Genomic DNA, 24,332 nt, shown 5'->3' with positions numbered 1-24,332 from the left:
TGCCTGCTGATAGTTGTGCATGGATGATCTCTGGGGCATTATGCTGTGCTACTAACCTGGAGATATGGGTATCCTTGATGAATATGGATACACCTCCACCCTTTGTACTGTGATCTGGTAACTGAGGCCGGAAGGTATGATATGAATTGTAACCTGGCAGTGCTGGGGTGCACTCTTGAGCCTTGAACCAGCTTTCCGTCATCGGTATCTTTATTTGCTTTTTTAATTCATATTGCAGTTTAATTTGAGATTCTTTTTTCCCAGGTTTGCAAAGCAAATTGGATCTCTCTATTTGTACTTTTAATAAGCATAACTAACAATGTTGATTTATTTCTAATACCCCTAGATAATACAGACCATGTGGTAGAATTCTGTGAGTGCAGAATTCCAGGGTAGGTAATTTAATTATAAATACGTACATATTCAATAGTGTTGTGCTTAAAATGGATAATATTTATTTTAGCTACATTTATTTATTCATTTTAACAAGTGACCAGTACTTACTATTGATAATAACAGATTGTTTGAGAATGTAATATTACATTTTGATATAATTAGTAGTCATAATGAGCACATACAGCCAGGCTCCATTTTATACAGAGAGAAATCCTTGACTTTATCCAAAATTATCCATGTTTACTTAGTAACTGACTGGATAGGGGAGGATTGTAGAGGTGTCAGCAACAGCTCATCCATCCAGATGAGGGCAGCTCTAAGTATTAGCACCCACAGTAAGGAGTTTAGCATGTCCATGCTGCATAGTGGTAAACCACTTAAGCAGAAGGTGGCATTTGAGTTGTAATGTACATAAACCTCATAAACCTCATACAAGCTGCTGACAGGTTAGAGAAAGGTCAGTCAAAAGATCATCAGGCTGGTATTCTTCCTAGCACCTGACTCTCACATCTAGCAGGGAATGACTAGACCAGAGGAGTCTCATCCCTACAGGGGAGAATAGGTCAGCTGAGTACTGGAAGGTGAACTACTTGGCAGGTCCTGTAGAGACACGTTAAATGAGGAAAACACACAAATAATGTCATTCATATAGTAATTACACAACAGTGGAGAAGGATTTAGTATAGCACCTTTAACAGTGCTTTGATCAACAAGTAGCTAATGAATTAAAACCATTCAATTATATTGTCCAATGCAAACCAGAAATACTTTTACCGTACCTGATACTATCTGCCATGTAGAAACTCAAAAGGTAATTGTGGTCTGACATCAATTGTATGATATGATACAAGGATTTGGGGCTAGACTTTGCAATACACATTCGGGAAAGGTGTGTGTTGCTGTAAAGGTCTGCAAAATAAAAGTGAATGATATTCCTTTTAATGTTACTGAATTTCTTGCCTCAGTGTAAGGCAGAGTATCATTAACTGAATAATAAAATGCATTGTCACATTCAGCACTGGAATTATTTAAAGTAGAAATTCACCTTAAATATCAGAGATAATAATAGAAATTTAATCAGTAAACCATCTATGCCATTAGGTCCTACCCAGCACTTTATATCTCTGAAGGTAGAAGAAGCCATCAACACAAATGGAGCTTAACTCAATTAGCCCAGACATTATGGGAGGAAAATACTGTAGTGAGTCGTCATAACATTTGCAAAGATGACCAAAGGCATTGTAAGTTGCAAAGGAATGCCATGATAGTTGTTACAGTGATAAAGACATGATGGAAAGAACTTCCAAGATAGTTTGGTAAAAGAGTATTTAATTGTGAAGGAAACAGCATAGCAAATTAAAAGGACAATGATGATAAAAGCACAACTGTATGTTGATCTTAGCTTGAAAGAATAAAACAGTAACATAGAGAGTGTTATAGGATATCAAAACTACTTTTACAGGGATGGCAATCTGTATGACAGTCTTGCAAGGCTAGGAGCTGTTAACACTGATGCCAGATCAACAACAACAAGAACTCTCACTCTCTGTGATATATATGTATTTGTATATGTGAGTCTGTGTGTGTGTGTGTGTGTGTGTGTGTGTGTGTGTGTGTGTGTGTGTGTGTGTGTGTGTGTGTGTGTGTGTGTGTGTGTTAAACAAATTCAAACTTATGAGACAGTCTTCAGTTATCAAGCTTGGCAGAAGGTCTGGAAGGACTGTCCACATAACTTTGCTAGTGATTTTTCTCATTTGGGCTTGCAACTTGAGAGTTATCCACTTTTATTTATGGGAATGGGATATAGACATAGTATACTTATAAGCAGCCTTTGAAACTACAGGTACCTTCTAAAGACCTAATGGGGACATCATGGGGGGCTCACAAGCATCTGCATCCAGGGTACTCCTCCAGTTCCTGGATGTCATGCGAACACATGCTGGTGAGCACATATATTTCCCAAGCACCCGTGAGGACAGAACCAGCAATATGCATCTCTTCCACCATGTTGCAGACTACCTAGAGGTACTAGGTGCCATAGACTGCATTCACATCCACATCAACGCACCAAACAGTGAAGATGGTAAAGTCTATGCCAACCGCAAGGGCTATCACTCCATCAATTGCCAGGTTGTGTGCAATGTCCACTGCATTATCATGAAGGTGTGTGCTGGCAGCCCTGGTAGTTATCATGACTCCCACATCTGTCATGCCTCACAGCTGTACCAGGTATTTGCCTAGTGGGGGCACCCCATATGACCATCTGGTGGGGGGTGCTGGCTATACACTGGAGCCATGGATGATGACACCCATCAAAAATGCACACACACACACACACACACACACACACACACACACACACACACACACACACACACACACACACACACACTCTCACACATACACACTGAAGAACACTATAATGAGGCACACACAAACAAGGAACATTATAGAGTGTGTTTTTGGGATGCTCAAGTCAAGGTTCCACTGCCTTGACATATCTGGTGGAGCCCTGCAGTATTCTCCAGTCAAATGTACACACATGTTCATTGTATGTGCCATGCTACACAATATGATCCTGCGGAAACAGCTATGGCAGGAACATCACAGGGAAGGGCCATACAGCCCCTCACCATTGCCAAGGCCCCCACAGGCACAGGGAGACTTGGTGGAGGAGCCTCCTGAGCCTGCTCCTGTAGGCAGATGGAGGCGTGCCCAGAATTCCCAGGCCTTGGCAAAGAGGCAGAGCATAGTACACACACTGACACTGTAGGGACCTAGGGACTGACACCTCTCTCTGACTCACACACACAGTAAAATGGATGCCACACACATCGCACTACCCTTTTCTTACCATGTATAGGCTATGTACTGAGTGCATCTGACAGAGCCAGCCCTCAAGCACCATCCTCACAACTGCTGCAGGCACAAGGTAAGTCAGTCTTCTTAACAATAAATGAATGGGGTAATATGCTGTGGTAGCATAGCTATGGTATTGCTGCATGCATGCAAGGGAATGGGGTGGTCTACCTGGATAGCAGCAGACAACTGACAACTGTGTGGGACAACAGGAAATGTCTGCCCAATACTGGCTTTGCCAGAGAATGCAGTAGTCCCCTAGGTGACAAATCTCACTGTAGTATATGTGGGGGGCTAACAAACTGGGGGGTCATAGGTCATATGCATGAATGTCAGCGTGGGGGTCCCAAATTCACCCTGCAGCCTCACTGAGCAAGTCAGCTGTAGAAAACCATAAATAAATATCTGGCAAAGGCCCACAAATGGGGACAATGATGAAATATGCCCATACAGACATGCACAGTGATATCACAGCAGGTCTTGCAGTTGCAGTAAGGCTCTGAAGGGTACGAAGTCTGAAACCCAAATATCTGCCATTACAATTTAACCTGTGGTCTTTAGTGAAATGCCTGTAGTCTCCAAGACAGGCACAATACAATGCTAAATGGAACCAAAAAGTAAGGGGAACATCAGCACAGTCCATGCAAATGTGGACAGCTGACAGGTGTGCACCCTACACACACACACTCACACACACACACACACACACACACACACACACACACACACACACACACACACACACACACACACACACATACACACACCATGTCCCCATAGAAATGCAGTAATAGTAATGTTTGTAGGGTATAAGCAGCAGAGCACACATTCCCAGGGCTGCCCAATCAACTTGATAACTTGTTGCATGCCCACAATATGCAGGACTCAATGAGTTATGTATATGTGTGGTCAATACTATCATTATGTGGTCTCCACATACTACTGGCTGTTGTGTTTTAGTGGCCTAGGTACAGTACTGTGGTTGACAGTGTCCATGTTCCAAGAACTGCAGTGCCAACTATTCTGCATGTCAAATACAGCTATGGTGGGAGTTGTACACACTGTCCAGATGTCAGTATCTGTTACTGCAGAAAAGCTGGAAAGGACAGGGGCCACACATATGGGCTGTACACAGTTCAGAGTAACCTACACAGTACCTGGTTCCCTATTACGCTGTCACAGAAGCAGGTTGTCAGGTGCATCTTTGTCAAACAGTAAAGAGCAAAAAGGTAAAATAGCGAAGTAGCTGTTCAGTGAATTCTTTCTCTGGAAAAGAATTTGTTTGGCTGCTTTTGCTACTTTGCCTTTTCAGCACTGTAGTGTGATCTCGGAGTTGGTATATTTAAGTAGGGTGGGTTGGGGGGCACAGCCCCCTACTTCAGATGTGTGTGGGGTGAAGCCCCCCACATTAAGTAATGTTTTACTATTGTTTTTTTTTTTTTTCTTTTTTCGGAACAGCAATTGTTATCCATTGGAAAATAATCACTGTTCTGAAGTTTCTACATTGTAAGCTTTTGCTTACATTGAGTCGATTATCTGTCGTTTGCTCTTCTGAGTGTGGTATGAAATATAGACCCCAGTGCCTAGCATACCCCTCAACTGTACAGACATTTTGCAGAATGTTCAGAGGTTTGCATCATATTCATGATTTCTTCATCATGAATCATTATTGCATATTCATTCAAACATATCATCACTCCATTAGTAGAACACATACTTGTACTGTTCTTTACTACAACCCATACCTGATAATGGCTATAATGTGTATCTGAAAATAGTATAAAACCTAACATAACTCCTCTTACTCTCATCTTACTTATACCTATACTTTAATTTTACCAGTATGGGCATTTATTTACTTCTCAGTTATACAAATGCATAAATGTATTGTGAATGTAAAATTATTAATGTTTTTGTGAATGTGAAGGAAAAAAAAAACAGTTTTGTAATAATTGTTCATTCTGTTAGATGTATCACTTGTCATGTAAATGTTCCCTGTACAACTTTAAATTTCATTAATTGCTTAGAATTGTATTAACCTAATATTGTAACATTGAGCTTTTCTCCCAGGGCCTCCACTGAAAATGGACCTGTGTCTAGTCAGACCCTCCCAGTTAACAAAAACAAAATAAATAAATAAAAATAAAATAAATAAAATGAAATTGCGGTTGTCTGGCAAATCACTGGCAAATCACAAAAGACTAAAGTCAGAAAATAATGACATATTATAGTTTCAGACTTCATACCCTTTAGGAAAATGCATGCTAATGCAAAACCTGTTATTGCATCACCTTTCCAGGTTTGTAAGGCCAATAGTTAACAATGGTCCCTATATGCAGACCTTTGTCCCCAAATTATTTATGGCTTTATCCAGATGTCTGGCTCTAAATAGTCGGGAGGTATGGCGCCTAGTAGGACAGCAGGTACCCCGAAGGCCAGTGTACTGCCAGGTCATAAAAGGCTGATAACTTATTGTGTCAGGACTGACAACATGTCACTGGCCAACATCCATACCACTGGAATGACAGGTTGTCACAGAAGGAGCACAATTATGCCTTGTATATCTGTACTGCTTGCCCTAACATTGCATTTGCCTGCCAACTATTTGTAAAACAAGAAATGGTCTTGTCAAAACATCAATGGCAGACAGTGGGGAAGCAAATGTCATAGCCATAACAGAAAGCAAGCAAATACCAGACTGGTCTCCCAACTGTCTCTGTGTGGCAGAACAGTATTAACACCCTGTCCTCATGTGTGTGGCTTTGTCTGACTGTCATATATGGGCCTGTCCAGATGTCAGTCTGTAACAGGCCAACACGTAGCCTCATAATAACATATAACAACACAAACCATCTGAGGACCACAGCAAATGTAGAAGTGCAATGATAGACGACCTGTTAAATAGGTACACTCAGAGGTGTGAAGTCCACAACCTTGTGTGTGATGTTACCGCATTTACCCTGCTCACATCAAAATTACAAATACATAACAGCAGCCACTGTGGGCAAAGCCTGTGATTGGACTACAGAAGGACAAAGAGACACACATAAGGGGACAGGGAACAACTGGCCAGACAAATGGAGAATGTGCACACCATAACTAATTGTGCAGTAACATGGGTGCCATGCAGTGTATGGAGTCAGTAAACATCACCTGCAAATACACAAAACACACTCATGTCACTGGAGGTCCATAACAAAACAAAAACCCAAACAAAGGATACCTCAGAGGCAAAAATACATGAAAATTCCACAAACATACACACCACAGACCATGCAGACTCCACACACCAGGGTCTTGCAAAACTAAGGCCTTACCCCAAACCCCAAACACCTGCCAAACACAGATAGGCTAAAAGCACTGTCCCTCTACCCTGTTCCATACAGATTCTGTTGAGGTGACCCCTGTCTGGCATACAAAACAATCTAAAACAATGAGTGAGAAGGTCATACAGAAAAAACAATCAGTAAAAACTAAATGAAAACTGATGAGGTCATAACTGCTTGAGCTGTGCTGATGAGGTCATAAAAGGCTGAAATATGCATAGCCACAGCTAGTGGGGTTTGGCTTTATTGGCCTGAAATTGTCCATTAAAATGACGAAACAAGTCATGGGCATTCAGAATTGCTAATTAGCTGAAACACTTGATGTTCATAACGGTCATTTGCATATATCCCACTTGCCTCTGATTCAAGAGGTTTGAGAGCATACAAAGCAAACCAGACCTTGCCTTGATGGGACTGTTGCACATCTGGAAGTCAAGGCCCACTCGATCAACCTATAGGCGCAGCATCAACCTTGTCTGTGATATTAGTACAGCTTGTTGGTGTGACAGATATGTGTCCCACACACTCCCACATGTGTGGAATACACTCCCTGTCCACATCAAGAGAAGTACCTTAATACCCCTAGTGATGTGCTCCCTGTATAAGTGCATGGGAAACACAAAATACAGTCCTGTGATTCCCACCTGTGTCCTTGCTGGACAGGAGTTCTGTATGCTAACATATCTTAACATGGGCTACACTCCCATCTGCATGGTTTATAAGGCTTCAGGACCAATACCCTACTAATGTTATACCAACCTATCCACCTATACACAACTGTCTGTCAGTGGTTCACCACAGTACTCTGCACTGCTCTGCCACTGACATAACTGGAAGTCACACAGTGCTATGTGGGATATACTACACATATAATGTATATTTCTGCAAATTAGAATGCACTCTGTACCCACACCCATATCTCCCAACCTCTGACTGCAAGACATCTGGACAAGGGCATAAATAAAAGTGGGACAAAGGCCCAATGACAGGCATGTGCTGTAAATATTGCTTTTACAAACTGAGAAAGTTGGTAGAATAACAGCTTTTGCATTAGCAGGAATTGTCTGAAGGTTATGAAGTCTGAAACACTAATGTCTGTCACTATTTTGTAATGTCAGTCTTTAATTATGTGCAACTAACTTGCCATACAAAAAAAGTGCATGTAGACTGGAAAAAACTTCTAGACAAACACCTGGACAATCTGCCAAAAACTGTACAGTTGAGAGGTATGGCCATGCCAGGATATGACTTTTCAGGTAAGAAGAATACCACACAAGCAGGAGATCCCCAGCCAGTATATCACCAAGTTGCTTGACTCTTTACACAACTTCATTAGTTAACTGGCTGTAGCCACACCTCTCAAATGGCCTTTTTGGATAAGAATGTCTGTGGCTCATAGGTTCATAGGTAGGTACTAGGCTATCGGCCCGAGGGCCTATGTAAGCCTAGCCAACAAGATTCCCTGGCTTACGCCACCAAAGGAAATTAGTTTCCTGTGACACTGTTGGGCAGAGACACAGAAGTGATCCCCGGGGTCTATTTCCTATTTCCCATCTACTCATCAAGATTTTTCTTGAAGAGTGCTAATGAAGAACTTTTCTTGACATAGATGGGTAGCCTGTTCCAGAGTATGGGAAGTCTCTGGGACAGGAATCTATCCCTCCAGCATGTCCTGTTGATTGTGGTGACAAGGTTTAGGCCACTAGAGCATGTAGCTCGGAGAGACTGGGATTTCTTTAGGCATAGCATGTCCAACAGCTCTGGGTTTGACATAGCTTTAAATGTTAGGCAGAGATCACCTCAGAGTAGGTGATATGCTATGGAGTAAAGCTGGAGTTTTTTGTGACGGTCAGTGTAGGGCATCTGTTTGAGGCCAGTAATCCTCTTTGTGAGGTACTTCTGTGACCTTTCCAGCTGCTGCAGATGTCTTGTGAGGTATATTCCAAAAGGGGCATTGCACTCTATAATGGGTCTAATGAGTGTCAAGTAGAGGGGAACAATGACCTCTTTTTTTCCTGGATGAGAACCCTTTTATGATGAGGTGTGCCACGTAGAAGGACATCCTGACTACTGTAGTGATGTGACTATCAAAGGGCAGACTACTGTCCACCTGGGTCCCAAGGTCTCTTATCACACATTCAGTGTTAATTAGACTGCTGTCTATGTAGTAGTTCATGGGTACAGAGTTTTTTATGAAAGGGGATGACAATGAACTTTTTGGCATTGAGCTTGAGGCCATGGCTCTGACACCAGGCATCTGTCTCAGTGAGGCCCTTCTGTAGGATTTCCACATCATTTGGGGACTTGACTATGGCTTTTAGCTTGCAGCCATCTGTGAACTTCCTTAGCCAGAGGCCTTCTGTGTTAGCCTGTAATTCAGAGAAGTAGATACCAAACAGGAGAGGTCCCAGGACTGAACCCTGTGGTACTCCACTTTTCACTGGTTTAAGGTCAGATTTGGACTGTGTAACTTTTACAGTGTTGGTTCTGTCAGTGAGCCAGTTGGTAACCCATCTTGCAACATAGGGATTTATACATAGTTTAGTGAGTTTAACTATAATTCCAGAATGGGGGATGGTGTCAAAAACCGTGGCAAGATCAAGATAGGCTGTGTGAACCACCTTACCCGCATCTCCGGCTTTGGTGACTGCCTCAAAGAAGTCAATCAGTTCAGGAGGCATGATTTGCCTTTCACAAACCCGAAATTGGTTGGATCCAGAGTTTGGAGGTTACCAATGTCTTTGTTTATGAGTTCCATGATGATATGTTCCATGGCCTTTCAGACCAGGCTCATCAGGCTAATAGGGCGACGATAGTTCCTGGGATCAGTGGTGGCTCCCCCTTTGTGGAGTGGGATAACTGTTGCTGTACACCATTCAGTGGGGACAAAGCCTGATGTGAGGCTATGATTGAACATGATGCTTAGGTGGGGAGCCACTTCGTTCTGAAGATCATGTAAAATGCAGCCTTGGATGTTGTCCAGTCCCATGGATGCTGTGTTTTTGGCTTTAGAGAGAGCAGCTTTTATCTGCGTAGTTGTGATTACAGAGACTCTGCATTCTTCCTGTATAGATATGGGCCCTTTAGTGGGTGAGATTGGGTAAAGTTAGCAATGAACCTATCTGCCAGGATGTTGGCAATATCAGTTGGTTCTGTAATTTTCGTGCCGTTGTGCTGTAACTCAGAGCAGATCTGGGTGTTGCCATTGAGATTCTTGACATAGCTATAAAATGCTTTGTTGTTGTCTTTAGAATCAGTGGTGATTTTGTTTTCGTAGCTAGCTTTGGAGGATCTTATAAGGGATCTCAGCTTCTTACTGAGACTGACCAGGGAGCTCCTCCACTCATGGGATTTTACTCTCTTTTGCAAAAATTTCTTCCTTCTGTTGTACAGTTTTTTTATGGCATGGGACCACCAGATTGGCTTCCTTTTTTTGGAGAATAGCGTCTTGGTTCTGTTTGGGATAGCACGATCCATGCACTCGTGTAAGTGCTTATAGAGTGCATTTGTGTAGGATTCAGCAGTTGTAACTGTATTGTCCATCTGCATGGGTGTCATGAACTTCACCACTTCTGTCTTAAGAAGCAAGTTGGCTTTGGAGAAATTTTTTACTGTGGTTTACTTAACAGGGGGTGAGGGCGGGATGTAGATATCAAGGGTGATTAGCTTATGGTCGGATCGGACCAATGAGGAGTTGACTTCAGGTATGGAACACTGGTCACTCATGTTGGTAATGACTAGGTCTAGGATATTGTTACCCCTGGTGGGGGTGTGGATAAGTTGATCCAGAGCATTGGAGTTTATGAATTCCAGAAAGCAGTGTGTGAAGGAGTTGGTATACGAGTAGTTTACCCAGTTAATGGTGGGGTAGTTGAAATTGTCCATTATTAGGGTGTTTGGTTGAACCCTAATATTTTCCAGAAAAGAGGAGTGGGAATCCTGGGGCATGGTGGTTATAGCTGGGCTCATAATATTAATATGTGCATCATACATCTTGTATTTCTCTGGTAAAGCACTGTGATGATCTGAGGATGTCTGTCACTAGTAAGGACATAATACATTCCAGTGTCAGACATCTGATATGTCAGTAAATGTCTGCTAAAACAAACCCTGTACCTCTAGAAACATCCTGTTTACTTCTGAGAGGTATGTCTGTAGCACACAAAACCCCAGACCAGAATACAACTATCTCTGGAATGGAGTCCCGCTCTTACTATAGAAGGTCATACTGAGCATGTTCCTACACTTAGAGAATCACAGCCCATGTCGGAGAGAATCACAGCCCATGTCAGAACTGACATTGGACTATGTAACAGTATTGTACATATATGTATTTGCATACAGACAGCTATGTACACCCTAACTGTCTCTAAACACACCCATCAGACAGGATTACCCTCAGTTAGCTGTAGGTGGCCCATATGTGATATATCTGCATAAGTTGCATGTGATACACAGACATATATATGGGTGACATATAACAATATGTCAAGCACACACACACACACACACACACACACACACACACACACACACACACACACACACACACACACACACATTGACATGGGGAAGAGAGAGACAGACAGTGATAGAGAGAGACACAGGGAGACACACACAGAGAGTGAGCCATACACAGGGACACCCTGAATGGCATACCGGTCATAACCAGTCGCATGTGCCAGCATGAAGGTGAGGTCCATTGTTATACAGTACTGAGGTGGGGGTTATAATATCACATCACCTGCGTGTGTGTGTGTGTGTGTGTGTGTGTGTGTGTGTGTGTGTGTGTGTGTGTGTGTGTGTGTGTCTGTGTGTGTTTTGATGCCCTTCCTACCCAGTACATTTCCCATTGCCATACTTTACAAGGGCTCTTGATGTAATTCACCTTAGATGTACCTTGGGACACTGTTAAGTCCTATAACCTCTGTGGCATGTGTGATAACGGCGTAACACTGAAGTACACATAACTAGATAGGTAGGGGTTCTAAACTCAATACTGGCAACTGTGATAATGTGTGTTTGTGTGAGAATCGTATCCTGTGTATGTGTGTGTGTGTGTGTGTGTGTGTGTGTGTGTGTGTGTGTGTGTGTGTGTGTGTGTGTGTGTGTGTGTGTGTGTGTGTGTATGTGTATGTTTGGTTGAGAATCACATCCTCTGGGTGTGTGGGTTTTACCATTCTGAGGCATGTACCACCCAGTACACTTCCCATTGCCCTACTTTACAAGGCCTGCTGGTGTCATTTACTGTAGATGTACCTGCATACACTTATCAGCTCTTTAAGCTCTGTGGCATGTGTGATAACTGCATAATACTCTAGTACAAATAATTAGATAGGTAGGGGTTCTAATCTCAATACCGACAACTATAGTAGTGTGTGTGTGAAGCATATCCCCTGTGACTGTTGTGTGTGTAGGTTATACCATTTTAAGGCCTGTTGACTCCTACCCATGACATTACTTTAAAGAGCCGATTAATGGCATCTGCCTCACATGCCCCATGTAACACTATACCAGTCATCTGTACAGATGTACATGGAATATCCACATGTTTGCAACCTATACATGGTCTGTGTCCCCTAATAATGAGCATTTCTGTGATATCATTGCCAAATATGTCACAGTTACCATAGTGACACACATGCCAGCAACAGACATCGTACCTGACTGACACATCATGCTGCTACAAAGTCTGTCGCTATATCCCTTGTGCAGGTTTGTAGGAGGAGTAGATGAGACCAATCACTAGTTCTGGTGGGTTATCCCACCATCCATGAAGGTATTTGCAAGATTACTTGTTTTAAGAGGTTGTGTGCTATAATCTATGTGGAGCATGTCATGTGTATGTAGCACTATAGTAAATACAAGTGGATATGTAGGGTTACTAATATGTCTATTGGCAGGTGTATATGTGTTTCTGTATGCACAGCCCCTGTGGCTGTCTTTACTGTGTATATGTGATGGCTATATCGTTTTGTGTGCCTCTTCCACCCTGTGAACTCTCCCATTGCCAACCTAGTTTCAGCCCATACAGATGCCATCCACTCTACAAGCATACATGCACAGTTACACAGTTTCTAACACCAAGCCACTGTGGTTCATGCAATGGTCATATCACTGTGCATTGTACATAAATAGATGGGTAGGTCATCTACTCTGAGAAGTATCAACTCCTTGTACATGTGTGTTTCAATGGATGTCCTCATGCAGCAGTGTGTGTGTGTGTGTGTGTGTGTGTGTGTGTGTGTGTGTGTGTGTGTGTGTGTGTGTGTGTGTGTGTGTGTGTGTGTGTGTGTGTGTGTCTGTCTGTCTGTCTGTCTGAACCCACCATTGGCAATCCTAACAATCCCTGCAATTGTAACCCACTTGAATAGTAGTGGCAGACACTGCAACACTACATTACCTCTGTGCTATTTGTGTTATGTATCTAGTGCTACTGTTTGTAAGATTGTGCAGGTAGGGGCTGTGCTCAGTCCTTCAACAGCTGTCCCATGTACAGGAGTATAACTCTGTGTATAGTGCCAGCACGACAGGCCAGACATGCATATGAGTTAGCAGACACACATGCTGGTGATTGACAGGTTAGACTAACACAGGCTGACCTGTGTCAGGAATACATACCTCAAACCTGTCATACACAGTACCAGGCATACCCTCATCAACTGCATCAAGGTTAAGCGGATAGGACAGAAATGGCAGAGGCAACAGCTGTTGATAGGTGAATCTGTTGCAGTTAAAGTAATGGCTAAGCTTGTGAGGGGCCTAGTGGTAGCACTCAAGTAACCTCCTCTGTATGTGTGAGCCTGAAGTCCTACTGAATACCCAGGTGACATGTATGAAGGCTAGCTGGCTGTGTCAAGGGTATGTATGCAAGGTCAAACTGTCTGCATAAACTGTCCCTCACACACTGTTGCATGTAAACACACCTGGTAAATATGTACATATACAGCTGTACCTTGGCTATGAAAAGGTCACTGTGTTTCCACTCAGCCATACTTATCATTGCTACTGTCAGCAGGCCCACAGCCTGCCAGTCACATAGACACCTGAAACACAAACAGAATACAGTATGTGACATTACAGTCAGTCAGCAGTACTAACAGCAATAGTGCATCATGGCTAACAAGGTATATACACCTCGGTGTGTACCCATAACTACTGCCACTAGACAGCACCTTACACAGCATTACATTAATACACTATACTAAATTCAACCTGTGCATCAGACCCATATGAGCATGTCCCTGCATCATTGGTATGGATAACAGGGTTGTGACACAAGTATCATCACATGCACAGGGTGTGGTGTGGGATTGATAGAGGCCTAAGCTGGGCCATATGGTTGACATCAAGTGTGTGTGTGTGTGTGTGTGTGTGTGTGTGTGTGTGTGTGTGTGTGTGTGTGTGTGTGTGTGTATGTCTGGAGGGATGGTGTTCTACTGTGCTGTGCAGAGGATCTGTCTGATGGTGACAAGCCCATGACAGAGATGTGTGAGTGTTTATCTGCACACATTCAAGCCATGTGGATGCCTGACACAGGGCTATGTAGGACAGCTGTGGTCCATACATGGCAGGATGTATGGTACACTGCAGGGATGCTGGAACTGGTTCTACCATGAGTCTCACTGGCATGACCAGGACCAAGAACAGGTGCAGTACTACTCCGCAGTGATGACTGCTGTCTGCTGTATCTATGTCCCTGATGGGGCTGGCTAGGACCATATGCCTATGGCCTACTGTGTGGTGTGGACAGCACCCTCCTTTTGGTAGTGCTGGTAGTATGGCCACTACGCGACTGTGAATGTGCATGGCCACATGGGCTCAAAGCTGATCATGTTGCTGACCTACGTCCACCTGGCCAATGACCTACTCCCACCACATGCTCAAGTACAGACATTGCACAGTCGAGTAATGACAATGTCTCACCCCACCATCTATCCACATCATCAAAATGACATATGGCATCACAAATGCTGTGGAGATTGTCACGTATGGCAGGAGATGCTGCATTCATGACCCTGAGCATCCGTCTGGTGTTGCATTCAGTATGCACCTGTGCCTCCATGATGGACCATAACATGCATCTGGTGACGTCTGCTGTGGCTTAATGGGCAGGAGTCCTCCATCAAGCACCCCTGTCCATCTGCCTGTGTGTGACTTCGCCTGCTCTCCGGCTATGGTTAGTGTCTGCACTTACACTTGCCATAGTCATCACACTAGCCTGTTCCATGCCACCACACTCCAACTTTCCATTATTTGTGGCTGATGGGGACTGGATATGTGTGGGCATACTGACTGTGTGTGAGGGACATTGTGGATGAAAGTGGGATACCAACCAATGGTACAGAACCAGGCCCTGACAACACCACCTGCACCTCACTATGACCACCATCATCTTGAGAGTGTGCTAAGACACTGACATCAGGTTGTGAAGGGGAGAGACACCAACCCCCATGTTCACCTGTGAGGGAAAGACAACATATGTAAATTAATACTCTGCCATATTATGTTTGCTGATACACACACACAAACACACACACACGGCTGGTAAATTCAGGCACATCACTGCCACCTATGGGCCCTTCAGGCCAGACCTTACCATAGTTCTGACTGCCACAATCCTTCTCTTTAACAGCTACTGTAAGGCCCTCAACAAAGGGTGACAACTCCTACTGTGTGATGGGCCTATTAGCAGAATGGTAATTGTGACCAAGACCAAGGCTATTGGAGTGAGCTATACAATGTCACCAAGCGCATATGCATGTACTGTAAGATCTGACTTACTGCTTTACAGACCAGACACAATGAAAAGGTTTAATGATATGTGATAATAAATAATAAAGCAACAAGAGAATACTCTATCACTGCAGTACCTACACAGTTCAGACTCACAGGGATTCATTTCAGACTACATTGCAGGACAGTCTGCAATACATACAGGAAACATGTAAAGTACTATGTGCATAGCTTCATAAGATGATACCAGGCTATTGGCCTGGATGCCCTCATAAGCTTAGCCCAGACTTTTGCCCATGTCCCTTCAAAGCCAGCACCTGTTTCCCCTGTCCAGCTGGGTAACAAAAGGGATCCCAGGGGTGTCTTTTCCATTTCCCATGCAGTTGTCCAGCTTCTTCTTCAAGATGGATATACATGTACTCTGCTAGACATGGGGAGGGAGTGTATTTTACAGACAGTGTACTGTGTGGCCAGATGGAAGGCCACCTGGTGCACCTGGAGGGGCATGCTGCCTTTGTTGTCCAGTCCCCAGCACAGACACCTTTGGGGCCATGAAGGTGCAGTGTTAACTGCCCATGGGTGGGGCCCTCATTCCCAGTGAATCCATTTGACGACTCATGGACCTCTGATTCCCAAGCACCCTCCCTGTCCAAGGTATTTACCCCCTCATTTGTCATATACCACCCCTGTCTGCAGTCATGTGTGTCTTGGCTGTCTGTGAATGAAACCTGTCCTACCCAACCTACCTCCCCAAGCATACCTACAGCCATTCCCCAACATCCCACTCTCACCTTAATAAATAAAAGGGCAGCTGTCCCACAAAAACATCATTGCCCCTTGTGGGGTGTGAGGCTGTAAATTCCAAATGTTTGACATCAGTCATAGCTGTTGCTGCAGTAGAAATTTAGAGCTATGGTCCTTTTTTACACCCATCCTGCACATCCCTAGCTGGATTTCCTAATGTTTTTCTCCTTGCTTTCCCCAGAAATAAGTGCCATGAAGTGAAGCTAAAAGGACTTGGGACTTAACCATCTGCTAGCATCACTTAGCTTCATCCAAAACTGTGCAAACCCACTCACAACTGCTTAAAAGTGCTTTAATCACTCTGTCTCCATAGCTCTTCTTCTGCCCAGCAACAAAATAGTCAGCCATGTCAAGTCTTGAGCCCAGGATGTGATGCACTACAATCACAGCAATATACCACTACATCTGAGCTGTTAGAATTTACAATCCTTTTACAAACATGTCATGCATTATGGTCTTTTAACATTAATGAAAAAAGTCATCACTATCAAGTCTTGAACCCAGGACTCTGTGCACTATAATCACAACAACGTACCTCTACACCATCTAAGGTAGGAATTGCTTTTACAAACGTATCATGCACAACAGTCATTTAACATAAGGCAAAAATACATATCCATAGTCTTCTTATATACACACACACACACACACACACACACATATATATATATATATATATATATATATATATATATATACACACACACACACACACACACACACACACACACAAACACACACACATATATATCTACATATATATATGATGTCAATGTTCACATCATGTATGAAAAACAGGAGACAGTTGAAATAAAAAACCTTTATCAAAGACAAAGCTCAATTTTGTAATGAACCTTATGTTAAACATTGAAGAAGGGTGTGTTTTTACCCGAAAGCTTTGTCTTTGATAAAGGTTTTTTATTTCAACTGTCTCCTGTTTTTCATATTGGATTTTTGCTTCTTAACAGTGGTTTTGCCCACTGAGTGGTGCACAGCTACAGTTATCCCACTCCACAAGGGGGGATCCACCTTGGATCCTGGGAACTACCACCCCATCAGTCTGATGAGCCTGGTCTGCAAGGCCATGGAACATATTATCATGGAATTTATAAACAAAGACATTGGCAACCTTCAAACACTGGATCCCATTCAGTTTGGGTTCGTGAAGGGCTGATCTTGTCTCCTGAATCTGATTGACTTCTTTGAATCAGTCTCCAGAGCTGTGGACAAGGATAAGGTGGTCCACACAGCCTATCTGGACCTCACCATGGCCTTTGACACCATCCCCCACTCTGGAATCATAGAAAAACTTAGTAAACTGGGCATTAGTCCCTACATCACTCGATAGGTTGCCAACTGGCTTACTGACAGAACCCACACTGTAAAAGTAGCCAACTCCAAATCCACCTCCAGACAAGTGAAAAGTGGAGTACCTGAGGGTTCAGTCCTGGGACCACTCTTGTTTGGCAACTACTTCTCTGAATTACAGGCCAACATTAAGGGACTCTGGCTAACAAAGTTCGCAGATGACTGAAAACTGGGTGCCATTATTGAATCCTCAAATGATTTGGATATTTTACAAAAGGGCCTTACAGAAACACATGCTTGGTGCCAGAGCCATGGGCACAAGCTCGATGCCAAGAAATGTATAGTTATCCCCTTTGGGAAAAAACATGTACCCATGAATTACCACATTGGTGGCAGTGTAGTAAACACTGAAAGTGTGATAAGAGATTTAGGGACACAGGTGGACAGTGGTCTCACCTTCGATAACCACATCACCACAACAGTCAGGAAATCCTTCTATGTTGCACACCTCATCACTAAGGGCTATACTTCCAGAAAAAAGGAAGTCGTTGTCCCACTGTACTCATCCCTCATTAGACCCATTATGGAATACAACACCCCATTTGACATTTACTTCTCAATATATCTGCAACAACTGGAAAGGCTGCAGAAATACCTCATTAAAAGAATCACAGGCCTAAAGCAGATGCCCTATGCTGACCATCTAAAAAAACTCCACCTATACTCTGTTGCATATCATCTTCTCAGATGCACTCTCTGCTTAACATACAAGACCATGTCAAACCCAGAGCTCTTGGGCATGCTACACTTAAAAAAAATCCAAATCTCTCAGAGACACACACTCCAGGGATCTAAACCTTGTCATCACAATGAACAAAACATGTTGGAGGGAGAGGTTCCTGACTCAGAGACTCCCTAGACTCTAGAATAGACTGCCCATACATGTCAAGCAGAGCACCTCTTTGGCCCTCTTCAAAAGGAACCTTGATGATTTGATGGCAGATAGGAAATTCATCCTGGGGATCACGTTGGTTGCCCTGCTAGAAAGGGGTCCAGGGAAGTAAATACTGTGAGAAGAAATAGACAGGTAACTTTTATGGTTAGGCTTGTATAGGCCCTAGGGCCAACAGCCTAGTACCAACATATGAACCTATTTGTGGGGATGTCACTCTCCCCAAAGGGAATGGTGATGCATTTTTTGACATTCAGGTTTGAGGGCATGTTTCTGGCACCAGTAATTTGCTTGGGTGAGACCATCTTGGAGGATGTCCACATCACTAGGGGAATTGATGACAGTGTCCAGCTTGCAGTCATCTGCAAACTTGGTCACCCTTAGCCCACTGGTTTTGGCCTGCACCTCAGAAAAGTATATCCCAAACAACAGAGGCCCCAAGACTGATCCCTGGGGTACACTAGTCATTACAGGTCTACTGCTTGAGCTGGTATTCCCTCATTTTGACTAGGTGGGTACTATCAATGAGCCACAGGAATGTTGAAGTCAAAAAAACATCTAGGAATGGTTTTAACATGGGTCGAGGTAGGTGAAATGTTTGTAGTTCGGAATAATACTGAACACCTACCTCGACCCATGTTAAAACCCATTCCTAGATTGTTTTTTTGACTTAGACATTCCCATTTTCAAACTTCCGTGTTCGACGATAGTACAGTCGACAGAGTGCGGTTCGAAATTTTGATAGTAAACATATATATATATATATATATATATATATATATATATATATATATATGTATACAAATTGGTTTCTAACTGAGAAAGTTTTCTATTATACCTGAGTGGGGAATAGTATCAAAGGCTTTGGCCAGGTCAAGGTAGGCAGTTATACCATCTTCCCCTTGTCCATGGCTTTTGGTGACTGTCTCAAAGAAATCTGTGTGGGATCGAGTGTTTGCAGGTTGCCAAAGTCCTTGTTAATGAGGTCCATGATAATCCGCTCCATGGCTTTGCAGATCAGGCTAGTTAGGCTGATGGGTCTATAATTTCCTGGATCTGTGGTCGTTCCACTTTTGTGCAAAAGGATGACAGTGGCTCTCCTCCACTTGGCTGGGATGAAGCTAGTACTCAGGCTTTGGTTGAATAGGGTGCCTAATAGTGCTGCAATGTCCTGCCTGAGTTCATGTAGGATGCAGCCTGGGATGTTATCGGGTACCATGAAGGCTGTATTTTTTGCCTTTGAGAGGGCAGTGATGACTTGCTCCCTAGAGATAAAGGAAAGGGGCAGGTGCTAGGGATGTCTTGCTTTACTGATGGGGGACAGGGGGTGAAATTTTCAATTAACCTGTCGGTCAGCAGGTTGGCTATATCTACGGCATTTGTGTATGTGGTGTTCTTGACCACCTGTTCTGAGCAGATCTGAATGCTTCTTTTGTGATTGCAGACATATGTGAAGAAGGCCTTATGATTGTCTTTAGTAGATGTGGCCAATTTGGACTCGAAATTTGCTTTGGAGGATTTCACTAGTGCTCTTATTTTCTTGTTCAGACTAAGTAGAGATTGCTTCCAGTTAAGCACCTGCTCCTTCTTCATCCTGGACAGCATTTTTTTTCCTTTCATTATAGAGTTTGTTTATTGCAGATGTCCACCAGATAGGTTTACTCTTCCTTGAGGAGGGGAATTTTGCCCGGTTGAGTGTTCCTGATACCATGCAGCTATATAAATGCTCATATAGTACTTTGGTGTAGGTTTGGACAAATGCGCCAGCTCCTGTGGAGGGACAGGGGCTGTGCAGCTGTTTATACCTTCCCTAAGGAGGTAGTAATCAGCTTTGGAGAAGTTTTTTGTTTGACCTTAGGTGGGGGGGGGGGGGGGCTCAGGGGAGATGGTGACTTCGAAAGTCACCTCTTTTTGTTCGGATCTTACCAGGGAGGTTGACACTGTAGGGATGCTGCAGTGGTTACTCGTGTTGGTTAATACCAAGTCCAAGATATTTTCACCTCTTGTGGGGGTGTTGACAAGCTGGCCAAGGCTTTTGCATTGATGAAATCAGGGACTCTCTATGCATTTGTGTTTTGGCTTGAGTAGTTCTTCCAATATATGTTTGGATAGTTAGTCACCCAGGATCAGGGTAAAGGGTTGAATCTTGATAGATTTGAAGAGGTCCAGATAGGTGGAGTGGGCATCCTGAGCCAAAGTTGGGGGCCTGTAGCCAGCTATGATTTGAATAGACATCTTGTCAATAGTTAACTGTATCTGGAGTGTCTCCTGTGCATCATACTGTTTGACCAGCTTGGAGGCATGCATGTCTTTTATATATATATATATATATATATATATATATATATATATATATATATATATATATATATATATATATTGCAACTCCACCTCCTTTTGCTTTGCTGTCCATGGTTTGGGGTCTGAATGTATGATAGAATGAGTAACCTGGTGCTCTCTGCAGCTTTGAATCAGGTGTCTGTGACTGCACAAATGTCATTGTCTTCCATGGTTAGGAATGCTTGCAATGAGTGCAGTTTCATGTGTGGACTCCTAGCATTTAGCAGCATAACCTTTAATTTGCATTTTAATGAAATTTTCATGCAGGTAGTTTTGACCTCATGACATTGCCTAAAAAAGGCACTATGGGGAAGGCAAGCTTTTGCCAGGAACCTGAAGCCCAAGGGAGACAGATGCAGGCCATCTCTGGCAAAGCATTGTCATTTGTCAGTCATGTCTTCCCAGGCTGTCAGGTACTGGATTCCCTTGGAATGACACCAGAAACTAAGCCAGTTGTTAAAGTCAATAATTTTCTGTTTGTCTTGAGGTATCATTCTGGGTGACAATAGAATGCTGCTTAAGGCTAGGAACATACCTGCCTGGGACACATGTTCAGGAAGCTCGCTCATGTCTTTTCATATAGTCCATGGAGGTACATCTCAAGTCATTCATGCCAACATGGACTATGATAGAGTCATAAAAGTACCTGTTGTTGAGAGACTTGAGTGCATGGATGATATGGTGGATTCTGGCACCTGACAACTAACCATGACTTTCTCCTTATTCAGCTTGGTGAGGGGCACATCTGTGTGTCTCACAATGAAGTTTCCTATGACTAATATGTTGTTTTTATGTTTAGGCCTTAGTGGCTGTGAGACACAGGTGTGTGGACTATATGTGGTGTGTGGAGTGGTGAGCAGAAGAGGTCATGTGTGTTTTTGCCTTGGAGGTCTCTTTTGTTTGGGTATGTTTTTTTTTTTGAGGACCTCTGCATATGTGGGTGTGTGTTGTATAGGTGTGGGTGGTGTTTGAGATGTGGTGTTTGTCTTCACAGCCTTCTCAGTGCTAGATATACTGGATAATGAGGGAGAGAGCATTGACTCTAGGTTCTTAATGCAACTGCATCTCTCATAAATTGTGTTCCTAGGTGGTAGTAGTAGAAGGTTGCCCGTGTACATGAGACAGTTGCTGCATTGTCTCAGGATGCCCATATCAACCTGACTTGTAAAAGAAAACATAGAAAATTGTCCTTCCATATTTGTTAGAAACTGAAAGAGAGAGGCCAGACAGAGCTAAGAGGGTAAAGAGTGGAAGGTCTAAGAGTAGTACTACTAGGTGATCACACAAATGCTATTAAGGGAAGGTTTGTAGCTGGAATACCTCACAAAGGGTTAAAAACAGTGCAGCTGCAGCTCTGGATGCAGCAAATCTGTATCCAGACTATGCTACTCAATATAAGGGTTAAGAACACAGTAAAACTCATAAAAAAGCACAGATTAACCAATTACAGTCAAAAACAGAACTCACAGTATGAAAAATACAGTTAAACAGTAATGAAATGCAGTAAAATGTAGCTAAACAGTAATGAATTGCAGAACATAGCAATGAAATACAGTTAAACAGTAATGCAATGCAGTTAATCAGTTAATTGCTTTAAAGCAGTGCAAATGTGATAAATTAGCTCACAATCATAACAGTAAAAACAGCTCAAATAAAACAGCAGTTCAGTAGAATACTGTCATCAATTCAATAAGGCTACTGACAAGTACTAATAAATGTGGCAAACTAACTGCAGTTAACACCTAAGCACAAGCACCAAAGTAAAGTCAGAGGAGGCACGATCATTTTTTTATGGGTGTGAGCCTGATTTACCAGAGCCACTGGTGATCTTTGTCATTTGACTGTCAATATCTAAGATAATTTTCAGTTGACATTGTTCCAACTCTGGGTATATGCTTGCTCAGGGATGGTTTAAAGCATTCATGGGGTTATTAATGTTACTTAGAAGTATTCAGACTCCTTATATACATTTTGTATCAGTGTTAAAAGATGGATTGATGTGACATAAAAAAATAATTTGGAGTCAAACTCAACACAAAATGAGATGTGAACTTCTGAGCTCTGTTTATTAAAATGTAATGCCATGGGACAGCTGACATTGCAAGTGTGTAACTTGAAGACTTGAAATGTATATGACTGTGAATATACCTACATAACTTGGCCTACATCTTTAAGTGTATGGGGTGTTATACAGTGGATAATATAGTAATGTGCATTTGTCATCATGTCTGTCAAGTCATATTTTTTCATTTTATGCCTGTGATGTGATTCTGTTTTACTGTACTAGTTCTATAGATGGACATGGTTATACTCAGATCAAGAGCTGTCTGACATATGACAAACTTGTAACGTTTGTACTATATAGTGTTCTGTCAGTGATAATTTGAGGCAGAAATTATTTTATGTGTAATACTTTCTCCTTGCATGTTTATAGCTTAAATGCTAACTGACAAATGACGATGCCAAGCTAAGGTGTGTAGCTGATGGTAAAGTATTAGCACATGCATGTTATTTTTTCAGTTTTTGCCATAGGACAGGAAATTACATTCCTCTACAATTTTGACTGGCCACTGATAGTGCTCTGTGTCAACTGTTTGGAAAGAATGTGGAAAATCAGAGACTGTTGGAAGTCATTATGCAAACACAGAGTTTTTTTTTCTACTTTCCTAACCCCAACCATCTTTCAACCAATTGAGTACAAATTTCAGACTGACAGAAACATTTCACTCAGTTGATGGTGAGGAAAACAGAATGACACCATTTTGCTGCCTGATCTGAAACTAACCCATACCATTTCAAAATACTACATAAAAGATTTTTACTGGAGGTGGGCACCAGCCCCTTAGCAGCACCTTGATCATATCCCTGGCAAGGGTGAATTACTGTTCCAGTGAATCCTCCTCAACTTGAAGGTATTGCAGTGTTATGAAAACTGGTAGTGGTACGTGATTGTCTCAGGCTGCATTTCATGCCTTTTGATTGGCTCCCTTTGAAGTTAATTGATTGGCTTGTATACCGCAATACTGATTGGTTGTAGTTGCGGTATAGAGCCAGTCAAAACTCGCAAAGAGGAGCCACCACTGTTCAGTGCAGAACAGCAGAACAGTGGGCAAAATCAATCATAAATGCAGTCTTCTGCACAATCTGGAGCATTTGGCTGCTCAGTATATATATATATATATATATATATATATATATATATATATATATATAATATATATATATATATATATATATATTTTTTTTTTTTATCTTGCTTTGAATTACTGCACCTCACAAAGCTACCAGTAACAAAATAAGTACTCATTCCTAATTTTATTTATTATCCTTCTCTGCCCTCATGGGGGCAGACATCCTGATTCCTTTGGAAAGCTAAATCTATCCCATAATTGCCAGATTTTGAGAAAAACTAACCCTACCATTTGTTGTCAGACTAGATTTCCACTGACTTAGAATGGAACACCTGAAAAAAACTGCTAAATCTGAGAGTCTGCAGATCATGTGTCATTGGTCTGCAATGAGTTTAACAAATGTTGTTCCCACTGATGTCCTACACATTCTCTGAAAGAAGCTGGTAAAAGTGTCAACAAATTACTGAGATAAAAAAAGAC

General features: G+C 42.5%; 1 protein-coding gene across 3 annotated transcripts in view; it reads right to left on the bottom strand.

Moving 5' to 3' along the window:
- LOC122802731 (acetylserotonin O-methyltransferase-like) overlaps positions 1-24,332 on the bottom strand; it is a 332,448-nt gene that overhangs the window by 198,479 nt on the left and 109,637 nt on the right. For all 3 annotated transcript variants that reach the window (XM_044072492.1, XM_044072493.1, XM_044072494.1), the window contains exon 3: positions 1,176-1,305. In XM_044072492.1, the coding sequence (XP_043928427.1) occupies positions 1,176-1,305 (130 nt within the window). The remainder of the gene's footprint in view (positions 1-1,175; positions 1,306-24,332) is intronic.

This window comes from Protopterus annectens, chromosome 5.part0 (genome assembly GCF_019279795.1).
Source record: "Protopterus annectens isolate FY-2018-M chromosome 5.part0, PAN1.0, whole genome shotgun sequence".
NCBI classification, from domain to species: domain Eukaryota; kingdom Metazoa; phylum Chordata; order Ceratodontiformes; family Protopteridae; genus Protopterus; species Protopterus annectens.
The sequence above is the reverse complement of the archived record's forward strand: the minus strand, read 5'-3'. Positions and strand labels throughout refer to the sequence as shown.